Source organism: Brachycentrus maculatus, unplaced genomic scaffold, assembly GCF_059751285.1.
Source record: "Brachycentrus maculatus isolate JH-2025_06_01 unplaced genomic scaffold, ASM5975128v1 h1tg000453l, whole genome shotgun sequence".
In the NCBI taxonomy this organism is placed as follows: Eukaryota; Metazoa; Arthropoda; class Insecta; order Trichoptera; family Brachycentridae; genus Brachycentrus; species Brachycentrus maculatus.
Genome location: NW_028281200.1, coordinates 100,356 through 124,955, shown reverse-complemented (window position 1 = coordinate 124,955; position 24,600 = coordinate 100,356). Strand labels below are relative to the sequence as shown.

The window sequence follows — 24,600 nt, the reverse complement described above, 5'->3', positions numbered from 1 at the left end:
AATTTAGGGAGGAGTAAGGAGAACGCGCAACGGGCAGAAAAATCACTAACATCACACGGCCACAAATAACATCTTGCTTTTAAACCAATGTGGAAGATAAGCGTTAAATCTATGAAGTACAGACATTCTATGTGAGACAAAAATGAAAAACAGACACGTAAATGGTTTTCTAATACTATCCATTCGTGTTTGTTACAACAACAATAAAAAAACAAAGCATATGTTCTCTTTTTTTCTTGTGAACTTTACAAGTAGAACAGTTTTCCTTTTTTTGATAATGTGTTTTACAATAAATAAAGTAAGTGTCCATTTTAAAATGAAAGTGTACAAATTTTAATTGATAAATTAACTGCGTTACTTTGTATGTCCTGAACATCTAGTTTGTTCATTTAAAATAATATAGTGATGTCGCGGAACAATAAGTATATTTTCCGCTGTTAAAATAGGTAAGCTTTTATATTAAGTATTAATGATAAGTTGTATTATATTTTTTTACACTATAAAAAGTTGTGTTTTTTAAGATAAATCCATGTGTTAACAAACAAATTTATTGTTATATTTATAAGATAATAATTTATGTTTCTTATTAGTAGTTGGCTAGTTTTAATTTTTTCAATGAAATTTGAATTTCTCCCAGGAAATTTCACATTTAATGTAAATAGTTTAGCCCCATTTTATGTTGTGAAAATACTCAACAACGATTATATTATTAGGCCATAAGATTTGGATATTTAGATGTAAGTACATATGTCTTTTTATACATATGTACACATTTTTACATTTTTCATACAATGCATTTTATTTAAAATTTAATTAAATTTAAAAAAATGTAAATTGAAGACAAAGTAGCTTTTTGGAACATTTCTCCTGATATGATATTCACATCAATATTTAAAATATATATTTTGAAGGTGCAATAAAAAAAATCAACTGCAATAATAAATTCTCATCAACAAATTGATATGATATATTTAGTTTTTGTAAAATAAAATTCTTTTCGCCGATCCATTATTCGTAGTTTGCCCTTTATGAATATTAATAAAGAACATGATTGTATTTTTAAAATCAATAAATTATGCAAAAATTAACAAATTTTGCATGAAATCTTCATTTATACGTACCACAATTCATTAACTGTAAAATGCTTTATATTTTAACATCAATTTTCACAAACATGTAACTAAGTTTCCCTGTTAAAAAAAATCACTATTACATTTAGCGATTTGTGTTTGTAAAAATTAACATCCCAATGATACAAGAGATCGCTAAATGTTCCTTTTAATGAGTTTTAGGATTTATTTGTAAGAATACATTTGTATGCAATGAGCTTTGTGTTTCTATTTCGAAGATGGGATAATTTTTGACTTATCAACATATCCATTTTCATTATGATTCTCCTAGTATAACACATAAATAATATTATTTAACGAATCTTGTCCATCCATTGTTTGTAATGTTATAAGTAACTTATTATAGAATAGTTAATTATTAAGATATAATAATATAATGCCTAATAAAATACTCAATAACACCATAATGTCGCCTGAAATATATTATTAAATTTTTACAATTTAAGGTCTGGTTTTGTTTGATAAGTGTACTTTATATAATAGTAAAATAAAAACTTACCTCAGATAGAGTCATAAACATACAATTTTCTCTCTCTAATAAAAGTATAACTCTGTGTATTGATATTAATTTAATGTCTTTACATAACGTTTTGAAACGCTGGAGATATATTTTGCAAAAATAAAACAATTTTAATAATGCTAGAATTGCCAGCATATTGTGCTTATTTATAAAACAATTACTGGGAAATCACACCGTAAAATTGAAATTTCATATACCGACAAAAAATTGTTGATTGATAAGTGGGAGCCAACAAAAAGCAGTTTGTACAAATTAGCTGTGGAGTGCGGAAAACTTGTAAACACGGGCCGTATATATGTACCTGTTAACTATCGCTTATCATGAAGAATGTCAATTTTATGTTGAGGGAATACGAGGATCAAAAAAAATATAGCAAAAACTTTCACTGCAACAAATGAATTATATCTATCATTAGGATAAATTTATTTTCGATGACAAATATTATTTATAAAGTATTGATTTGTACTTCTTTTATAATTTAGTGAAAAATATTTTCCTAAATTATGGTAAACTTTATAAGCATGTGTTTTTACATGAGAGTTTTTATTTCATAATTTTTTGTATTACACTTCCATGTTTTAATTTCGTAAACTGAAAAAAATTCATAAATGACAAAAAATGATTACATAATAAAGTTATCATTTTTACGGAAAAAAACACACATTTAAAAAAAACATTACGTTTAGTTCAAAAGATATAGCTTTGTTATGCCAAATTTTGTTTGCAAAAATCAAAAATCAAATAATTGCCTTCGTTCTTGCCAAATTAAGCTAGAAAATACCCAGACGTAGATGTGTTTAAAGTCGAGTCTCTGTGTACAAAATTTAAAAAAAATTGTCAATTGTAATATCTTTAGAGGTCTAAATAACCACTAAATAATGGCAATTCTAGTATTGAATGATTTTCCTAATTAAAAATGAATGTGTACTGTGTAAGGTTAATGGTGTGAAAGAGTTTATTTATTTCCCATTTTGATACCTTGAATTAAAATTATATAATTAACAAATTAATCTTATGTATTTTAACAATATTATGTAAATTGTAAATGTTCAAAATTAATTATGAGATTTTTCTAAATAAATGTGTGCAAGTACACGTGAAAATATACTTTAAATGCTCTAAATTATTTATCATATTTTTTCGGAATGCAAAAAGCTTTCTGTCTACTTTCCTTCGTATTTTTTTTATTTATTTTTCCCTTTTTATTTTGTCTGGACATATATTTAAATAATGTGTATTCCTTAATTTTTTGTTTTGTTAATCACTTCTGTGTAAAGCATTTTACAATTTAACTAAATATTTAACATTATTTTTAATTGAGTGTGAACTAATGTTTTAGCATTATTCACAACAACAATAAAAACTACTAATAATGCAATAAAATTAATGCAGTCATTTCTACGAAAGGTATTTTTTTTATAAATTAAAGGCAATTGGGTATTTTCACAGGTTTTTTTAAAACCAGCTCTTAAAATTATATAAAAAAATTACAACACAATCGGTACTATTCTTGTTAAAAATTGGTAAACAAATATGGGATTTTAGAATTTAATTTGCTTTTGGCGGGAAAACAGATATATTATGACGTCATCAAGTGTGAGGTCATTAAGACATCAGAAAATAATAACTTACCTAATTCTCCATCATAAATGAAGCTGTCTAATCCGATATTGTGAAAATACCCTATTACCTGTATCTCTATAAGTTGGTCTCTTTTTTTTAGTTTGAATTGAATAAAATTGAAGGGACATCACAACAAACTATTTTCTTTGATATTTTGATGACTCTTTACTCATATATAAATGAATTCATGAAATCTTTTTATAATCATTTGTCTTTTTTTAACATATTGTTTAGAAGTAGAAAGTTAATTTAATTTATGGTCTGTACTGACATTTATTGGTGGCACTACATTTTATAATTTAAAATAATAATTAAATAGCTTTTCCCATATTAATTTTATTTGATCAGACTAGTTGAATATGGTAACCCGATGGTGATGATGATATCTGTAACGACGAAACCTGGCCACTAATTAAATTAAATAAATTGGAAAAAGCTACATAGCTTTAGTTTTACTATATCAAAAGTAAATGTAAAAAAAAACATCTTTGAATGTACTACATTGTGATGCCCATTTAATTATTATTCATTGAATGTTAAAAATTATATGAAATATAATTTTAAGAAACACCATTTGATATTAGACAAATTTCAAAATGGCATCTTTGGTATTTGAAAGCATAAGATACATATTTAAAATATTCAATATATTTTTGAACCATGCATTTATATGTGTGCTACTTAAATAAAAAAATATTGAATTGAATTACAAGTGGGATTCAGAACTTAACAAAGCTAACAAAGGCTGTTTTTACAAAGCAAAATATGATCAAATCAATATTAAGGATGCTATGTTTTGATATCTTTACTATTGCCCTTACATAAAAGGTGGAGACTGACCGGAGCATTTTGTCGTAACGTAACACGTTACGATGCGAGCATTCAGGCAGTCAGTACAGCGAGCCGAGCGCTCCATCCATAGTTTTGGATGCTCGCCGCGAGTGATTTTACAATGTTATGTTACGACGAAATGCTCCGGTCAGTCTCCACCTAAAGGTTATATAAACTGAGTGTATCCAAGACTATTATGAATGTATGTTATATAGGATTGAGGATGAGAATTGTAAAATAATAATATCTCCCTGAGTACCCTATTATATTGTGAGTATATTTTTTTATTTGAATTTTGTCATGTGAGATTATGAAAAGTGATAACATACATAGAAATATTATGTATTTTTAATTCATTCACACACATATGAAATGTTATAAAATACGTTTAAGCACATTATTCACCCACAAAGCAATGAGTTGATTATTATTTATTTACACTTCTGTTTTAGTGCATGAAAATATTATTGAATGAAGATTTGAACTGTTAATATAATAATGTGCATTTTGTTTCTTTGAATGCCATATTGCTTAAATTTTCCCATAAATGCAACGCATAAATGTGCCTGAATTATAATAATTTATTTCTGCAGTCAAATGGGAGAGGGACCATTTGCCATTATATAGTTTTTATTTATAACTATCCATATATTTACCGCGGCATAAAAACAGATAGGGCTTACAGTGTCACTATGGTGGCTGATATGGTCACAAAGCACATTTTCAGTGGTTTGCGACTTTTATCAGTCACGCAGAAATATTATATGAGATATGCATTGTTTATATAAATCCTATCCTAGCAAAACGTTGTTAGCATCAATTAGAAGACAATTATTTTGAATTGTTAATATATAGATTTTCCTGACAGTCGAAATATACATAGCATACAATGTCACAGTCGCAGCATATCAAGTGCCTCTTAGCATACGTTGCTATGCTAAGGGGCACTTGAGATGCAGCCTGTGGTTACAAATAATTATGATGCAAGCAATAATCACATAATCCTTTAAATTGAAATGAAATTTATCTGTCCCAATTTGACAAATTACAAAAATTAATCTTTACTTTAAAAGAAAACATACGCTCATGATTTTCTGTCAGAAAGGGCTTGTATGCTGATATATTCTGCTCTCCTGGACTCCATATGAAGTTAATATTTTATCTTTGCAGTGTAGTTAAGTTTTACTTTACTTTAGTTTAAAAAGAAATATTTGCCAATTTTTATTGTGGCTAATTTTAATGCCTTGATAATATGGATCCATAGGCAGTTTTAAAATTCCAAAGTCATTAGAAATAAAAGCATAAAAGCAATTTTAAAGTGATCAACATTATAAAGCTCAATCGGTAACTTCCAGGCTTGGCTCCAACATTGGCTTAAGCTTCTATGGAATACCAGCCCCGAGCTTTTAATGAACTATGAATATGCCAAATCGTTTCCCTGCCATTATGTGACTTCAGATTCATGGATGCATGTTTGTTTTATTCACAATTATCTATTTATCATGATTATACATAATTCTTTTTTTTGACATGCGAACATACATTTTCACACTCATCAATGTCACACGCGTAAGTTTGCTTTTGTATCTTCTACAATTTATTTTCTCCATTTTCAATCATTTGTTGTCAATAAAAGTGTTAGTTTTTTAAATTTAAATGTTAGAAACATCTAGATTTATGTTTTTAAAACCCTTATAAAAAGGCAACAATAACATCCAAACCCATAAATCAAAACCATTCACTGTGTTTAAAAGATGTGGTTTACATCTCCGCATGATTTAGATGAAATAATATTAATATATTCATATGAAATATATCTATAAATTACCAATATTTTTACTGCCATGAAAAATAATATAATATTGGGTTGTGGAAATCAAATATTCTTCTATACTTTTTATTCTAACATCAATATTGCCTTAGCCTTTAATATAATACTGCCTAAGCTCAGCACAGAGGGGGTTTAGCATTTAAAAAATCTCTATTAATATATGTTAAAAGATTTCTACATATACCTTATTGTTAAATTAGAATGTTTAATTTTGTGTACCTAACAAATCCATAATAGAATATTTACTGTTGTTAAAATCTTTGAAACATTACAGCTATAGCTAATTGCTCAGTATTTTAAGATTTCCGTGTCACATTCACTTGTATGCTTTAAAAAAGTAATTTTCTTTTAAGAAATATGTAGTTTGTGATATTTTTAAATGAATTATATGTAAAATCTATACAGAATCAAAGTTATCACAATATTACAAATAAAAACATCTGGGAATGTTAGTTACCCCCTTTGAGCAATATTTTAGGACAGTATACAACATATGGTTTTGTGTCATTTTAATTATCATAAACTATGTAAGATACTAAACAAAAATCTTCTTAAATTTTAATTAGCTTTTGTCATAAGATTTAAGCCTTGAAAAATAACAATTCACTTATTAAGAAATGCTTTTTTGTATTTATTTCCATATACATATCATAATAATATTATATTCAATATGTAAGTCATACAAATGCTTCAGAGCTTATTTATTTTTCTCTCCACAGGGACCTCCTGGACTAGATGGAATGAAGGTATGTATATTTGATTTAAAATATCACACTTATAAATAACTAAGCTGACAGAATTACTCAAATAAGAAAGAGATAGGTATGATATATTTTTTTGTAGTATGCTAGAATTTGACTCTCTGTAGGTAGATCTCTTAATATGTTCACTGCGTTCAATATATCGCAAACAATCACAAGATGCCGACAAAATAGCAATTTTAAAATTGCTAAAGCTGTATTAAAGATATGTAATTTTTGTTGTAGGTAAACACTGTTCTTTTTATGTGTGGCATTCACGGGCGGCTCATGTTTATACTCGCTTTGAGACAAGCAAGTATAAGCATGAGTCGTCAATGAGACTGAAACTGAGTTGCACTTCGAAATTATGCATAAATTAAAAAAAAAAATTGTTCATTACCTGTTATATTCCTCATTTCCTTTGACAGCTAGTCTCATTTATCGTTGATAATATTACGCATGCTTTAGCCATTTGACTCATTGTCATCAGCCATATGCACCTAGCGCGTATTCCACCCTGGGAGAAACATGGTGGTTAACGTGTGTTCAAAATTCTGGGTTTGATTCCCAGGGGGGGGGGCCAAAATAATTGTAAGAGACTTTTTGCTTTGACATTTATTTAATATTACCTTCAAGCGTAGGATTAACACTACATCAATTAGATGCAGAGCCCTATGCAACATTTGGTGTGGATAAGGTGAGAAATATTTTGTTATTAACTAGCAAATGTCCACGGAGAGTCTAAATAAGTTGCGAAAACATTCTCTTGCCCTTTTCTTTGTCAGTTTCTGATAGGAATGGATTTGTAGAGACCGTCAGTTATAAGTTCCTGATAAGATTTTTTTATGTAATCAACTAGCCACTACGCCAATTCCTTGAGAGTAGTCTCCATCCAATGTATTTTACCTCAGTCTGTTGATCACACTTCTTTAGAGGACCTGGATACGAATTCTGGTGCAGAACAGTTATTTTTACTGTGGTGTGATGAACTCATATTATCATAGTGATTTTCTCACTTAAAATATATACTTAACACTTCAGCATTTAAATAATAGATGTCGCTCACTCCTTTCAAGAACGTCATAAATCAAAAATCGTCAATTTTAAGTTGTGCATGTTTTCGGAATGCCCAAAAAATTTACTATATCCCAGTAAAAGAGGCATATTTTTAACATAATATTTACCCGCTACAGGGCAGAAAGTGTTGTTTTTGCATTTTGAAGAAAAGGTATTTTTTATAATTTTTTTAAATTTACTAAATATTTTTCAAATGGAGAAAAAATCTTCAGGTTTTACCTAAAAAGATCTGTTGCTCAGTAAAAAGTTCAATAAGTGGGTTGATATTTATTTTTAATACGTTGTATTATATTTTTAAACTTTAAAAACGTTCTCCTGAAAAATCTAGTATTTTGATTTATGACGTTCTTGAAAGGAGTGAGCGATGTATTCTCGAATGAATTTGTAAAAATAAAAATTTAAATAATCTTTACTTCACATGTTATATTAACAGAATAATTTGGGTTATGGTATTCAGTTATATTAATTTATGTAAAACTTAACATATGTCTCACTGCTTGATGCATTTTAGTTTTAGCTATGTTTCCAAAATATTGAAAATATAATTTATTAATGCTTTTAAATATTATTTATAGGACTAATATTGTAGTATATTAAAATATGATTTTATATATTCTATATCACTTGGTGAATACTGTCCAGTTGCTTCGAAATTTATGGATATTTAATTATTTTTTTTTTTAAATATTTTTAAAAATTTCAAACATATAAAAGTAACTTTTATATTTATTTTATATGTCATCTCGAAGATTTAAAAAATAAATAAAAGCTATGGTAGTTAAAACATTCCACAAATCTTTATTCAAATTATTAATATTTGGTTATATTATTTAATGATTTGGCATTGACTTGTGATATGATTTAAAGAAACCACTTGTATAAGATCACTTTTGACTGTATTAATGTATGCAAAACTAGTTCTGATAAATACAAATGTTCTCATCAACAGGTGAAAATACAAACTCTTTTCTATGTTTGTATTTTCACATGTTGAGGAGAGCATCTGTATTTGTCAAAACAAGTTGTGTGTTAAATAAACTAAAGACTGGTCTTATACAAGTGTTTTTTTTTCAATCGTAATCAAACATTTTTTAAACAGTGGAAGAGAACCACATAAAAAATATTTTATCAAAAATGATTTAATGTTTACTATGATGACTTATATGAAAGATAAGTATTTACTATTGGAAACCAAATATCAAATTTTGAATAAATAAGTATAATTTTTTTATACTTTTAAGTTTTTTTTCTTTTTGTTTGTATTTATGAAAATTTCCTAATTTTAGGGAGCGCAAGGGGAACCTGGCTCTAAGGGTGAAAGAGGAGATCCTGGTTTACCGGTAATATATTAAAAGTTACAATAATAAATATATATTTATATATTTTTTCAAAGTTTTTAACACATTTTTGCGGGAAACGCTTAAAAGCTTCTTTAACACACTGTTGGTAGAGAGCAGGAGAGCGTTCTATTTGCTTACTATTTGGTACAGTACGAGATGCCAAAAAACATTGGCTACCATTGTGAAGGTCCAGGGTTCAATTCCCAGAGGGATATAAATATGTATCAGTAGTTTTCTCTTATTTAGTTTTGAATTATTATATCTCCTGAACTAGTACTCCAACCACAGGATTGATCTTTTACTTATATGTAATTAGCGATTGAAAAAACACTTTTATAAGATGCAGTGCCCTATGCACCATTGAGTGCGGATAAGGGTTAACAGAAAGAATAATTAGAAAATTTTGGGAGTAATACTTATTTATAGAAAATATGTAATGCTTTAAATAATCCTATATTTTATAGAAAATACATTACCAAATACCATTGCACAATGCAATCTCAATGGTATTCAACCTTCTTTTTCTGATTCAGATTTTTTAAAGCATTACATTCTATATACAAGGCTTTTTATCATATGTATGTAAGCCATTCTGCAATTCATAATTTATCAAATTACTTGTCTGTGATGACATATTCTCACATAGTTATTTTCCTATATTTTAAAACGAGGGAGGTAATTTACCATCTACCCTCTCTTATAAATGATATTTTTTGTTATTATTATTTCAGGGAACTGACGGAATCCCTGGGCAAGAGGTATGAATCTTATATCATTAGCCTTTTTCTAATACCACATGTTTTATTATCAAATAATAAATAAAAAACTTTTTCATGGTTACCAAAAAATATTTTTTTCATGGTTATTAACACAAATATTATAAAGGAAAATAATTTGAAGAAAAGGCCATATTTAAGGTTAAAAATAATTACGATTGAATACCCTGTTACGACAAATTGAGGTTTGAATCTTGGGTACTGGCCGCTCTTTAATGCCATAAGCACTGCATACAATTATTATAAAACCATTTAGTTTAATTTTTATTTTCGTGTGTCATATGTTCTTTTCTAATAAAAATGTTTTATTTCAGGGTCCCAAAGGTGACAAAGGTTATAAAGGAGAGCCTGTGAGTATTTTGGGCAAAATTGGTTATTTATTACTTAACGTAATTGTTATTATTTTTAATCAATTTAAAAAACCTGTAATACTGTGAATAATTTATTGTAGTAGTCGCTGTGTTCTAACCACACACAAAAATCTTATTTCTGTTAAAATGATCATTTTTCTAGACGGAATTCATTAGTTTATTACATTATTTAAAAAGCAAGTAATAACATAAATGTATTTTTAATGATTTATATAATTATTCATATTTTTAAATAAATAGGCTGACAATCCTGATGTATTTTTTAAGTAAACATTTTGCTTAGCTAATATTTCAATAAAAAATGGAAATATTGAATCAGTTCAAGTCAATAATTTCTAGCACTTAAAAAAAATACCAGTTTTATTATACAATAAATTATCAGGAAGAAGTAGAAAAATCTGAAACAAGTAAATATGATTATTAAAACTGTTGAAAATGGTGTAACAAAAAAAACATATAAGTACATATTTAACTTGGAATTATAATAAAAAATGTTTAGTTTATTGGTGCAAACTGATTGACGTTTGAACAAAACGTTTGATTTATAACACTTGCCATGATGATATTGCACTGTATAAAACACATAATGTACTATCGGACTAAAGATAATGTTATTCTGATACGGTTTACAATTTAGATTAGATCTTAACATTTTTTGTTATGCCACCGAAATACTTATTTATTGATTTATCATTAACTTTCTAAAATACCATGATTTAAATATTGCAAATGTGGTATTATATAAGTTTTAAATTATTTTTATATTTAAACAAAATTGTAATCAATAAATCTAAAATGCCAGATGTAACTAAATCTGAATTAAATGGACCTTGTTAATCGAGTAGCCATTTATGGAACTATTCTAAAAATAATTATGTCATATCGCTCACTCCTTTCAAGAACGTCATAAATCAAAAATTGACAATTTTCAGTTGTGCATGTTTTCGGAATGCCCAGAAAATGTACTATATCCCAGCAAAAGCGACATATTTTTAACTTAATATTTACCCGCTGCAGTGCAGAAAGTGTTGTTTTTGCATTTTGAAGAAAATGTATTGTTTAATTATTTTTTTAAATATACTAAATATTTTTCAAATGGAGAAAAAACCTTCAGGTTTTACCTAAAAAGATCTGTTGCACAGTAAAAAGTTCAATAAGTGGCTTGATATTTATTTTTAATACATTGTATTATATTTTTAAACATTAAAAATGTTCTCCTGAAAATAGATTTATATTATCCACTGACACTTCGTGATGGAATTGCATTTTTAATTTATTATTAGATTAAAACCAATATTTTTAGCTTTTCCACTTTTTTTATTTGACCAGCGACCGGGTTTCGTCATTACCGACATCATCACTTCCAGTCTGATGATGTCGGTAACGACGAAACCCGGTCGCTGGTCAAATAAAAAAAGTGGAAAAGCTAAAAATATTGGTTTTAATCTAATAATAAATTTCTCCTGAAAAATAAAGTTTTTTGATTTATGACGTTCTTGAAAGGAGTGAGCGATATGACATTATTGGCCTTCACTAAAGTATAGTGTATTTATATTTATTAGGTATTTAGAAAAAAGAGAGTTGTATTTAATATTTTAAAAAATTCATTTTGCACTTTTTAAGTCTAGGTATTTTTCATTTGCTTGCTTCGCAAATTGCTGAAGCAAAGCACTAGAGTTACTTACACATTATGGTATTGCTACAAAGCTTTGCGCAGTGTGATATCATCGCTTACATGGACCAAAGCAGATGTGGATTTGTTAATAAGATAAATTTTAATGCTGACTTGAGTAATGACTAAGTAATCATTAAGACACCATGCATCTCCTATGCATGCTGAATATTTGGCTGACCTTGAACAATCGTTGCTTGGAATTAGAATTAGTAGCATTAAGAGAAAACATGATCATGCATTGGCATTATAATCATTTATCTTGTTATGCAAATTTCGTATCTTTACTTAATGTTTCTGACAGCCCGTTAGTTTATAAACCATTCTGATATTCTGGTACCTGTTATACATCATATTGCCCCGGTTTAGACAAAAGTTACCAATTAATAAGTGATAGCCTTTAATATACAAAACAAAAACTAAAGATGTTATATTTTTTTTATAAAACTGTAAAAGCTTATATTAATAATTCCTAGCTGGTAACTTCGGCCTAAATAGGGATAATAAATAACTGTCGTCCCCTGAATGTACAACTATTCTAACCGTATGTAAGGAAAATTAACAGAAGCGGCAATTAAACTATTAAAAGTGAGTTCTCTCAATCATGAAGTAGTATTTTATTTTGAATATTTACATATATTCATGTTTGAATAGCTATAATTTCAAGCGAACTTTCTACACAATAATAACATTATCACAAAGAAAACAATCTGTGAATAAAAATGAAATTGACTCGCTGCAACTTTGGATAGTTCTGCATTCGAGAGACAATATTTTTATTATATTGACACATTTTTTGGGCTGTGTTTTACTCACAGAAATATGGCTATAATTAACTGTAACTGTGAAAATCTAAGCACATATTTGTATCAAATACACTCACATAATATGCTCACTTTGATACTAAATAATTTGCATAATATACAGGGTTTTCTTTGTAATTAATTTTACAGAATCCAGTCGTTAATATATTTGTATACTATGCGCGGGTGCCTGGGTTAGATTCCTGAAGAGGTCAAGATAAATGTCCAATTTAGAGATATTCTTATATTATGTACTTAGGACTGGTGCTTTATTATAATGTTTGTAGTAACAAGCTATTGAATCAGTCTAGTGCAGTGCCCTATGCACCATAAGAATTAATTGATTGCTCACTTGAGATTAGACAAATATTATTTAATATTTTTATATTTATTATAACATTATGAATATTAGTGTTTAAAATTACTGGAATTTATTTTAACCCCCCCTGAAAATCAAACCCAGGACCTCTAGAATGGTACTCCAACGCTGCAACCACTTCACTATGGAGGCAGATGTACAGAAGTGTATTTAAAAAAAATCTACCATACTATAAAATCCATTATTTATTTTTAAACCAGTCTCTATAAAAATACAGTTAAAGCGAATTTATTTAATAATTAAAATATAACATTGTTTTAAAATCACTATATATTTATGTTTGTTTTAAAACAAAGTTGTATTTAAATAAAAAAATGGAAAATCACAAAGTTATTGCTTCAAATATGAATTTATTTAAGTTAAGATTTAATTATTGTTACTATGTTCTATACAGGGTCCTATTGGAAAACGAGGAAGAAAGGGAGATAAGGGTGACAAGGGTGATCAGGGAGTTCCGGGATTGGACGCTCCTTGTCCTCTGGGTCCTGATGGACTCCCATTACCCGGATGTGGCTGGAGACCACCAAAGGTAATATTTGACACTACTCTGAACCACTTGATGCTTTTGAACGAGCAGTGTTCGCATACAGAACAAGAGCCATATCGTGTCAATTCGACTTGTTTGCGTTACAGTAGATAAAACAACGCAACTGGGCTCGCCAGTTGCCACATGAAGCATTTTATTGGAAATTCTTCCATAAATGACCAAATGTCATGTTTTTATTGCTTCTGTTTTGTTTTTTTGTTTAACTGGTCAACTATTAAATTGTGTTAACTCTTTAAATAAAAAATAAAATTACCTAACCTTTTAAACCTTACTGGTCCAATGTCGAATCTCATTTGACATCGATTTTTTCCTTTTAGGTCCTATGTCGGATGTTATTCGACATTTTTTTCATCATTAGTATTATTTATTTAAATTCCAAGCTTACATTTTTGTCACTCATATTTACAACAGTATGTGGAGTAGAGGACAAAAGATTTTTTCCAATTGGAATGTAACTGTCTACCTAGATTTTTTTTTCAATTTTGGGGAACCGGAAAGGGTTAAAGATCTATTTTTGTCAATAAATCATTAGCATTAAGTGGTTAATCTTCAAATTAACGTATCAACACTTCTTTCTGCATGGAGAACACTTTTTTTTTCTTTGTGGAGAGTTATATCTTTGAAATCAAGCATAATAAGATATCGCAGTAAAATATCTGTTGCGTTTGATGTATTTATGATAAGTGAAAACATACTCCATAGGACCGCTTCCGTAGTGTAGAGGTAAACCCTTTTGGCTACCACACTGGAGGTCTCAGGTCAGATTCCTACGGGGGTAAAAAGATTTTCACTCTTACATTTATTTAATGTCACCCTGGACTGGTACAAGAAGCGCAGGACTGATCATCTTGCCTTCATGCAATTAACAATACATTCAAGAATAAGATAACACTGAGTCATAAGTATGCAGTGCTCTAAACACCATTGGGTGCCAATAAGGGTTAGAAGCAGAAATTTTTTTTTTTTTTTTTGAGGTGTTTTAAACCATCCTTATTGAACACATAAATTAATTTACAACATTTTGAGTGTGTCCAAATACTTGTTCACAAAATCTGGATTATCTCCAATTACAGAAGTTAACTCCTGTAATTGGAGATAATCCAGATTTTGTGAACAAGTATTTGGACACACTCAAAACGTTGTAAATAAATTATCTGGTCAAATTATAAGCTTAATAATAAAAATGAAAATGGTATTTTCTGGCGTTTCTCATGTGTGTGATTATAATCCAGGATTCGGATCTCACATACTAATATAAGAGTTTCTGCTTAGTAAAAAAGCTTCTTTACATCTCACCAATAGATGTCTCTAGTGAAGTTCTAGTGATTCATGAACAAGGTTTCTAAATTGGTTCATATATATAGAACTTCCAAGAATTTGAGTAGTGTGGTTGTCAATAATGGGTAGAATTGGTGAATGTTACACATGTGTAAAGTGATCACTTAAACCAGCCTATGACGGTCGTAAGCCCCGTAAATGCCCAGACTTCCATATTCTTCTTCATCTTTGATGAGATGTCAAAAAATAATACATAAATTAATGTCAGCATAAAATTGATTTCATAATATAGAATTTTTGTTGGAAAAAATATTAAATATCTTTATAAAATTGATTTTTACAGTTATCACAGTTAAGTTAAACACCACAGATATTATATTCTTATTAATTTGTATGCATATAATCCTTGAGATTTTAACACAATCGACATTGCAAATTCACGAGTAAATTCGAACAAATTTAATAAACACTAACTATGTACCTAACAAAATTAATACCTTGTATTTTTCTATTTTTGTAAACAGCAGCTTGTAGATATTAGTGATTGGACTAACATTACTAGTTCAGAAGTAAGTATTGGAACTTATAAGTACCTATATATGTAATATAAAGTGGTGTGAAAGTGAAAAATGAACCAAACTCTACAGTTGTATGAATTGATTAGAAGCTTTTAAAATATATGGAACTCCCTAACAAAGTTTTCAATAATGTGTAACATAAAAAAGGATTGTTTTGCTTACATTTTAAAAGTTGCATTATTAGTTTTACAACATTCGAGTTTCTATGAGAAAAGAAAGTATTCACTCCGAGCATCTTTCAGTAGTCACTATAAATTTATTTTTTTTAAATTGTCTATTAGATATTGGATTATTTACCCTATGGATGATATATCAATATATATCTTTCATTTTATATGAAAGAAGATGAACATCCGAGCATGCCAGGGTTTATGACCAGGCATTTGACTGGTTTTATTGATCACTTTATGCATTTGTATAACATTCACCATTCTGGTCATTATGATTTTTTTAATTAATAAGAGAAATATTTCTGTTTTTATTATTTACAAAAATACTTCAATTTCAGACTATTTCTGTGAGTCTAAACGACTCATTATTAGAAATATGTATCAAATCATGGTAGAGTGGGTTCAAACTAAACTCTGACACAAGAGTCTGCGACAGATACAGAATATTAAATATCCATATTGCATTAATTTTTGAAAGATGTACATATAAATGCACCGTTGTTGGATTTTTGGATATGGATATTCAATAATGGGCGGAATGGTGAATGTTTCATAAGAGTATTATGTGATCACTTGAGCAAGATAAATGCTAGATCTTACCAGACCTGGAATGCTCAAACGTCTCTCTTATTTTGTATAAAAACAATACATACTTTGTCTCAAGTAGAGACACCTATAATATTATACTATAAATTTTATTAAAATAAAAACAACAAAAAAAAACATGATGAAACTGTCGATATTAAAACTGTTTGTATAAAACAAATATTATTTTCATAGAAAAAGTTACATGCATAAGAGTGAAGCATCATGCCATCAGCCAAGTCATATTTTTTTTTGAGAAATAAAGGCAACACAGAATGTATTACAATATACAATATTAGTTTTGAAACAGTGAAAATATTATTTCAAGCATATTAATGAATAGTTAAATAAAATAAATACACATTAGTATACATCAGTAAAATAATATATGTTTAGACACTTGTCAACCATATAGTATGGTTGATTAAGCATTTGACCAGAAATTTAGTAGCAATAAGAAAATATATATTAAATTTAGTTTACTGTCTTGAATCATAATATTGAATTAATTTATTACTCATTTTCTCCCGGACAGCTGCTATATAATTCTAGTTTGGATAATAATACGTTATCCAATGTAAGTATAACAACTTTCTAAGTAATTAATTAACAAACCCAATTTGAAAATATCGAAGGAATGGTAGTCATATCTCATAGCCTATGTAATGCATTTCAGGATTTTTTTTTAATATTTATATTACAAAGAATAACATTTTTCAAGAGAGATATAAATTTATTTAAAAAGTAAAATGGCGCTCTAGGCTACGATAGTAAATAACAATATTGTTTTTGAGAGTAAATACATATTATTTTGTTTAAAGATTCACAAGACTTTTATATCAAAGCATTATCTGTTGGTAAGGAAAGAAAGAATGGAAAAGAAAGGCACAATACCCTGACGATTTGAAATAAGTCTTTCGTATTTATTTCACAATTTCCGAGAATTCAATACACGGCCTCCCACATTTTAGTAGCATGTCAAAGAAAAATAGTACAATTTATATATAATGATATTTAAACTGTTATTGTAATTATAATACGAATTAAGTGTCAATTAACAATATTGTGGATTGACAGAATGAGCGAGATATAAAAATATTTAATGTTAAAAAAAGATAATGTTTTACTTTATTGGCAAAGGAAGGAATGACACTAAAATTAAATATTCAGGATGAATATGTAAACAAGATAAAAATGAGATTTTAGAAAGGAATATCAAGTTGATTATTAAAAATTGATATTAATTAAAAAACTTACAAATGACTCGTGAACGTTCTAAATTAGAGGGCATATAAAACTAGATGTATTAGATTTGAGGAAGTTTAGAGTGTATGTCAGGATAGATGTTGTAGCGTTATATAAAAATAAAGTGCACAATGTTATGTAGTTTAAAGATATTATCAAAATAAATTTAAAAGGGTTTTGGTATTTTTTGTTGATATTATAATCCAAAAGGTTACAAATAACTAATAAGCCTACAAAACCAGAGGCCATATATATATCTTGATGTATTAGATTTGAAGAAGTTTGCAGTGTATGTCAGGACAGATGTATAGCGTTACGTAAAAATAAACTATGCGATGGTATGTGGTATCAATAATTAATTTAAAAGGGTTTTGGTATTTATTCTTTAACCCCAACTAACCTCACGTTACTAACCTTTCCTGACAGGACTTACTTCCGCCTTCTCCACCGCACGAAGGTATCGACCCCGGACCCGAGGATAGGGAGGAACCCGGAGAGGAGTACGATGACAACCAGGACGGGAATGAAGAATACGACGAATACCCCGACAACAGCGCTACCAACATCCACCACACCGACAAATAACATATAGCCTTTACTAACGACACTGTCTACAACAGACTCAATACTAACAATGGGATGGTGTCAAAACTAAGTTTGCCTGTTATCTTGGTGATGTTTTGTGAAATTTTAATAGTGGTGGCGTCATAACAATTCGAATGACACATTTCCAGTTTTATACTATGGATACTTGATTTGTTTTAAAGAAAATTAATAATTAAATATACGGGTGTTTAAAAAATGTGCGAGTTATAAACTTTTGTACGCGTGAGTATTTTAATGTTTTACCATAAATTATTTAGAGATATTGTAAACATACTGCAAAAAACTGATGATGTAAACTGTCATCAACAGTCATCAGACTAATCAATAAATTCTGAGTCAAGCTATGAAGTTCTGAATCTGATTTAAAAGTTTAAAATGCAAAATTACAACTTAATTTGAAAAGGCAAGTCTGCAGTTTTCAAATGAATTTCACAATATTTCATAGATGAAAATGAAGAATATGCTCATTGTATTATGTATTTTAATTAATTTATAAAAGATTTAATTCAATTTAAAAGTATAAGCAAAATTTTTATAATTTTTCTATTACAATGGGGTATTAGGTCTTGTTATCGATAAATGAATAATACAAATTAAAATGACTAATGAAATTTGTGATATTTCATCTTCAAACTCCCTTTATATGTAGAATATATTATTTATTGATTTGGCAATAACTTTATAGAATAACAATGATTAAACACTTTTGAGTATATTAATGTGACCACAACTAGTCACGAGTACTACCAATGTTCTCACAAACAATTTTTATACTCATGTCAGTATTTACATGTGTTGATAAGGACTTGTAGTTCTCAATTAGTCGCGTTTACATTAATAAACTCGTTAAGTGGTATTTTTGTCAATAGTGTTTTATTTTTATATTTAAACAGAGTATGTTAAAACTGATGTTTTTCCTACAGCATAATTGTTTATTTTAAAATCAAAATATTAATGTATGACGTAAAATAATGTAAAATGTTTTTATTAATCAATATTTTTACTAAACATTATTGGAGGATTACAATAAAAAGAGTTGATTTGCTTTAATAATTGGAGTTTATCATGACAAAACACTCAATTAATGTACAACCTAAATATTAACTGAAGTTTAAAGAAAGTATACTAAAGAAATCCATAAACAATGAACTATATTGTCTATTTTACAAAAAATTTAATCTAACTTCACTGAGGATTTTTTTTTAAATACACAATCATTGCAATATGAACTAATTATTTTTTTATTTTTTAGGAATCCCATTTGGACTGGATCAAGCTCCAACGAATAAGAAATAATGTCGACTAGATAGTTCTATAAACAATATTCAAATCTTAATATTCTCAGTGATGTGGACTTTATATCGTGGAATTAGTAAAAACAATATCAATCTGTATATCGGATGGATAACCCTTTTGTAAATACGACGTACTTTAGTTTTTATTTATATCGAAATCTACTATTCAATTTGTAACATGTATATCGTCCTATTACTCGCAAAAAGCGTCAGTTGGACAAATTGACATACTTGTTTTTATAATGCAATTTTGATACGATTTTTCTACTGGAAAAATAAATTGAATTAAAAACTCTTTTTTAATTTCACCAATATCGCTCACTCTTTTCAAGAACGTCATAAATCAAAAATCGTCAATTTCCAGCTGTGCATGTTTTCGGAATGCCCAGAAAATGTTTTATATCCCAGAAAAAGAGGCACGTTTTTAGCTTAAAATTTACCCGCTACAGGGCAGAAAATGTTGTTTTTGCATTTTGAAGAAAAGGCATTGTTTAATTATTTTTTTAAATACATTAAATATTTTTCAAATGGAGAAAAAAAATTCAGGATTTACCTAAAAAGATGTGTTGCACAGTAAAAAGTTCAATAAGTGGCTTGATATTTATTTTTAATACACTTTGTTATATTTTTAAACTTTAAAAACGTTCTCCTGAAAAATCAAGTATTTTGATTTATGACGTTCTTGAAAGGAGTAAGCGATATGTGGTTTTAACCATCACAATTGAACATCACAAAACAAGAACTCTGCATTTAAACATTTTGCCAGTAATATGTTGATATCTCAAGTTTACATGTTTTAATATAATTCTGTATGTTTCTATATTAAGACTCAACAACTTTACCTCTTTCAGTATACATAAATTATTTAGAAATGTATATACAGCGTAGTAAAAAATTATTTTATTTTCTTTATATATATATATATATATATATATATATATATATATATATATATATATATATATATAAATATATATATATATATATATATATATATATAATATATATATATATACATATATATATATATATATATATATATATATATATATATATATATATATATATATATATATATATTATATATATATATATATATATATATATATATATATATATATATATATATATATTATATATATATATATATATATATATATATATATATATATATATATATATATATATATATATATATATATATATATATATATATATATATATATATATATATATATATATATATATATATATATATATATATATATATATATATATATATATGTGTCATCTTCATTTTTTCATCCACACCCAACGGTGCAGAAGGCGCTGCATGGGATTGATGCTCTGATATCTTTTTGTAGGTTACACAAAGGTGATGTGATCTATTTCACGCTTTAGGTGCCAGTCCAGGGTAACATCGAATTATTGTAGTGAAACACTATGTATTTTTTTATGTTGACCCATTTGGGAATCATTTCTGGGTTGCTATATTTTCAAAGACAGAGGTACAATGGACTCTTGATGTAATGAAAATGAGGATGTAAAAAAATCTAGGGCAATCGAAAAAATTTGATGATGCACACTTTCATAATTATCTGTTTACGCTTACATTAAAAAAGTTTACAGATCAGTACAGATGTACATGTTTGCGATCCCCCATTTTTTGTCTTAGGGGTGGGTAGTCCAATTTACATACAGGGACACAGTTGACAATTGTTTTAACAAATCAAAAAATGTAAGCTGTGCCGTTTTTTGTTGCACGGTCCCAAACAAACTGCAGAATCTTTATTTGAAATTATTAAGTATCGATTTAAGCATTTTGGAAAAAAGTGTGTCTTCGATTTATTTTCAAGTTCCTGACTAAGCCATTTCCTATTGAAAGTGATCCCGCGTGAGTCAAGAGTGTACTGCAATTAGCATCAGTGAGTTGAAAAATCCCAATATTAAAAAAAAATGCATTAAAAATAAAATACATTTCTCGTCATACTTCAACTACAAATCATATTTTTATTCATAATTATTGTATATAGGCCATAGCGTATAAGTGAATTATTTATGTAACAATTAATTGATAAATATTAGACTTATAAGTGCCATTGCTTGTGACTTTTTTCACTGACAACTATTTATATAATATTAACTTAGCTGTCTAAAAACTTTTTAGATTTTATTATTCAAAATACTCTTCTTATTACTCTGTATTCAAATAGGTTAGTATTTAAACAGATCTAAACTAGTTTTAAATTGATTTATAACGAAATCTATTTTTTACTCTCGGTAAAATATTTCTTTGAATCATTACTTTTTAGTCATTGAACACGGTATGTTTGAATCTTGGTGTAAAATTAATTTAAAAAAAACTTTTTTTATATCAACGTAGCATGTAAAATTACTTTATTAAATATTCAGATTTTTAAACTCTTTTAAATACATAACTAATAAAATACTGAATTTTTAAAATGAATTTTAAACGCCTTTACTTGAATGTGTAAAATGATCAAATAGGTAGAAAATATTGGGTTATTTATATGCACAATTTTTTTAATGTATTTTTTAAATACATATTTTTTTTACTTTGAAATGACCAGATTCTTAGAGTTTGTTAAAATTGTAATAAATACATAAATACCACCTGTTTCCAAACAATTAATTAGAAATACGTCACAAAAAAATTATTTCATTTCAACAAGTTTGTCAAATACATTAAATAATATAAGGATTTTTAAAACGTATATTCGGTTTTTAGAAAGAAAAAAATATTACAAGAGTAGTTTAAAAACTCATTTCTTTGTTTAAAAAAGAATATCCAGTAAAAAAAAGGGTGCAAATAATATAACGCATTAATGTCCAATTTCATAAGTGTATTGTGTGTTATACATATTTTTGTTTTAAGTTATTTTTATACCAAATATATTTAGCCATTAATAAAATTGAGAGAAATACCTTTAATGATTCTTTTTAAACTGATACAATATAAACATTTTTGATAGGATAAATGCATTATTAATTATTCACATTTTCATCAAACAAACTTATCATATTTGATAGCGAGGTTGAATGTCAGAATACTAAAAAAATATAAAAAGGAATAGGTTATTCTGGTAGTAAGGTATTTGAATGATTATTTCAGATATATTTTATTATTAATAAAATACATTTATAACAAAATAGAGACTCAGTTTAATTAAAACATGGCAGGATATAATAACTGTATACATTTATGACAATTATCACATAAATTCATATTTATTTTTAATATAATTAAACCATAATTGATAACAATCTATCAAAAGAGATCTAGCTCTGTTATTTTTTTAATCAAAAAAGGAAAATCATGTACGTATTTATTTTTTACTGTGTAAGAGATTGATACATAGTAAAAGCGTACAAATTTAAATAAAAATGAAAAAATAAGATATCTTTTGTGGCACAAAAAGTAGAAATATGCTTTTAATTATTTTTCTTCATCTCCTACTAAAACACTTAAGGTTATTGATTGGATTAACAGACCGACATAATTTTAAAAGACATAGGATGTCATAAGACTGATTACGTCTCGTATCTGAACACATCCATATCTGGGTATTTTCCAGCCGAATTTGACTAGAATGCGGGCAATTATGTATTAAAATTTCACATGCGAATCAAATTCAGTATAAAATAGCTGCATCTTCTGAATTAAAGGTTATATATAAATGATTTTTTGCGTAAAATTATAAATTATTTTATTTAATAAACATTAGGTTGTTTTTTTAGCTTACAAAATTAAAATATGTAAGCAAAATACAGAAAATCATGAAAGAAAAAAAACTTTCTTGTAAAATTCGCATCATAAATGTTTTTGTTATATATAATCCATGTGTCTTTTAAATATAAAATTCTAAGAATCGGCAGGTGGGTACATTTCTCGATGTGTAACGTTAAACAATACTTAACAGATATGTATATACGGCCTGTGTTTACAAGTTTTCTTTACAAGAATGTGTTAGTATGAATATAAGTTTCAAGTTTCTTTAGAAATTTGAAGCACCAGTGCAAAAACGATTGATTGTGTATTCTTTTAGATTTATATTTTAAAAAATTAATCCAGCAGTCTTTTTTAAAGGCTGGACAGGCTGAGAAGGAACCGATAAAATTGGAATCCATTTAGAATTGAAGAAAATTATATTCTAACTACTTCAAACAAATGAGTAATTTTAAAAATAACTATCTCCACGAAACCCTCTAAAATGACCAATGCCTAGTACTTTCGTTTTCATACCGGTCGTTTAGACCTTTCCTTCCTGGTGATATGTATTTACTACAATTCAACTCTAAAAATGAGAATAACAATATAAAATATATATTAGATATGAGCTTAGAATTTTTCTATTCCTCTACAAAATACATATCACCGTTGCACGCAGAAGTTTTTTGCACCGTAAGGGAAAGGTTGATCATAAAAAAATAAGTTGATTAAAAATTTTTACCTATTTTAGGTAGGATTTTTATAAAATAATTAGCATATTTCTTACTTGAATGAATGTGCATAATAAATATTGAACATATATGCTGTATTCAACACAGGTATTGGAATAATAAAAAATCATTGCATTACTATTATACATAAAATAATTGATTGTATGAAAAAATTACAATATATTTTTTTTTTTCAATGTAAATTTTAAAGGGCTACAAAAAACTCCTATTCTTCAATCATAGCTGTCATTTGCTATAATTTTTTAAAAATAAAATGGAAATATTTTAAGAAATATAAAAATCAACAATGTCAATTTGTCACGGATCTCATTTCAATATTGCAACACATGTTTTCAGACACGTTTATGTCAAATATTCAAATGAGATAACCACATTACTTTTAAGTATTTTAGTAAAGTTTCTTGCGAATAAATTGTTTGTAAAATAAAACTGAAAGTGTATCATAAGTAAATAATGAAATGTTATTTTTTATTAAACTTTCTCATTCTAAAATAAATGTTATAAAAATTTATTGACTTTTATTTTTGTTTTCACTAACCTTGATTCATATTTGGGAGTATTGCTGATTATAAACATAGTCCCAAAAGAAAGATTCCACAGTGATATTATTTACATAATTAGAAAAACAAAATGGTACTAAAATATTATTCCACGTACTAATTGAAATTATGAGAATTTTTGACTTTAAAAAAAAATAGAGATAAATGCTATGCTCCAGAGG

At 27.3% G+C, this 24,600-nt stretch overlaps 1 protein-coding gene across 1 annotated transcript in view; it reads left to right on the top strand.

Annotated features, from left to right (window-relative positions):
• LOC148302427 (uncharacterized) overlaps positions 1-20,287 on the top strand; it is a 66,947-nt gene extending 46,660 nt beyond the window's left edge. Inside the window, exons 21-29 of the mRNA XM_088271634.1 lie at positions 6,655-6,681; positions 9,039-9,092; positions 9,824-9,850; positions 10,183-10,218; positions 13,488-13,622; positions 15,443-15,487; positions 16,787-16,828; positions 17,923-18,324; positions 19,355-20,287. Coding sequence (XP_088127760.1) covers positions 6,655-6,681; positions 9,039-9,092; positions 9,824-9,850; positions 10,183-10,218; positions 13,488-13,622; positions 15,443-15,487; positions 16,787-16,828; positions 17,923-18,081 — 525 coding nt within the window. The 3' untranslated portion in view covers positions 18,082-18,324; positions 19,355-20,287. The remainder of the gene's footprint in view (positions 1-6,654; positions 6,682-9,038; positions 9,093-9,823; positions 9,851-10,182; positions 10,219-13,487; positions 13,623-15,442; positions 15,488-16,786; positions 16,829-17,922; positions 18,325-19,354) is intronic.
• Positions 20,288-24,600: the final 4,313 nt, after the last annotated feature.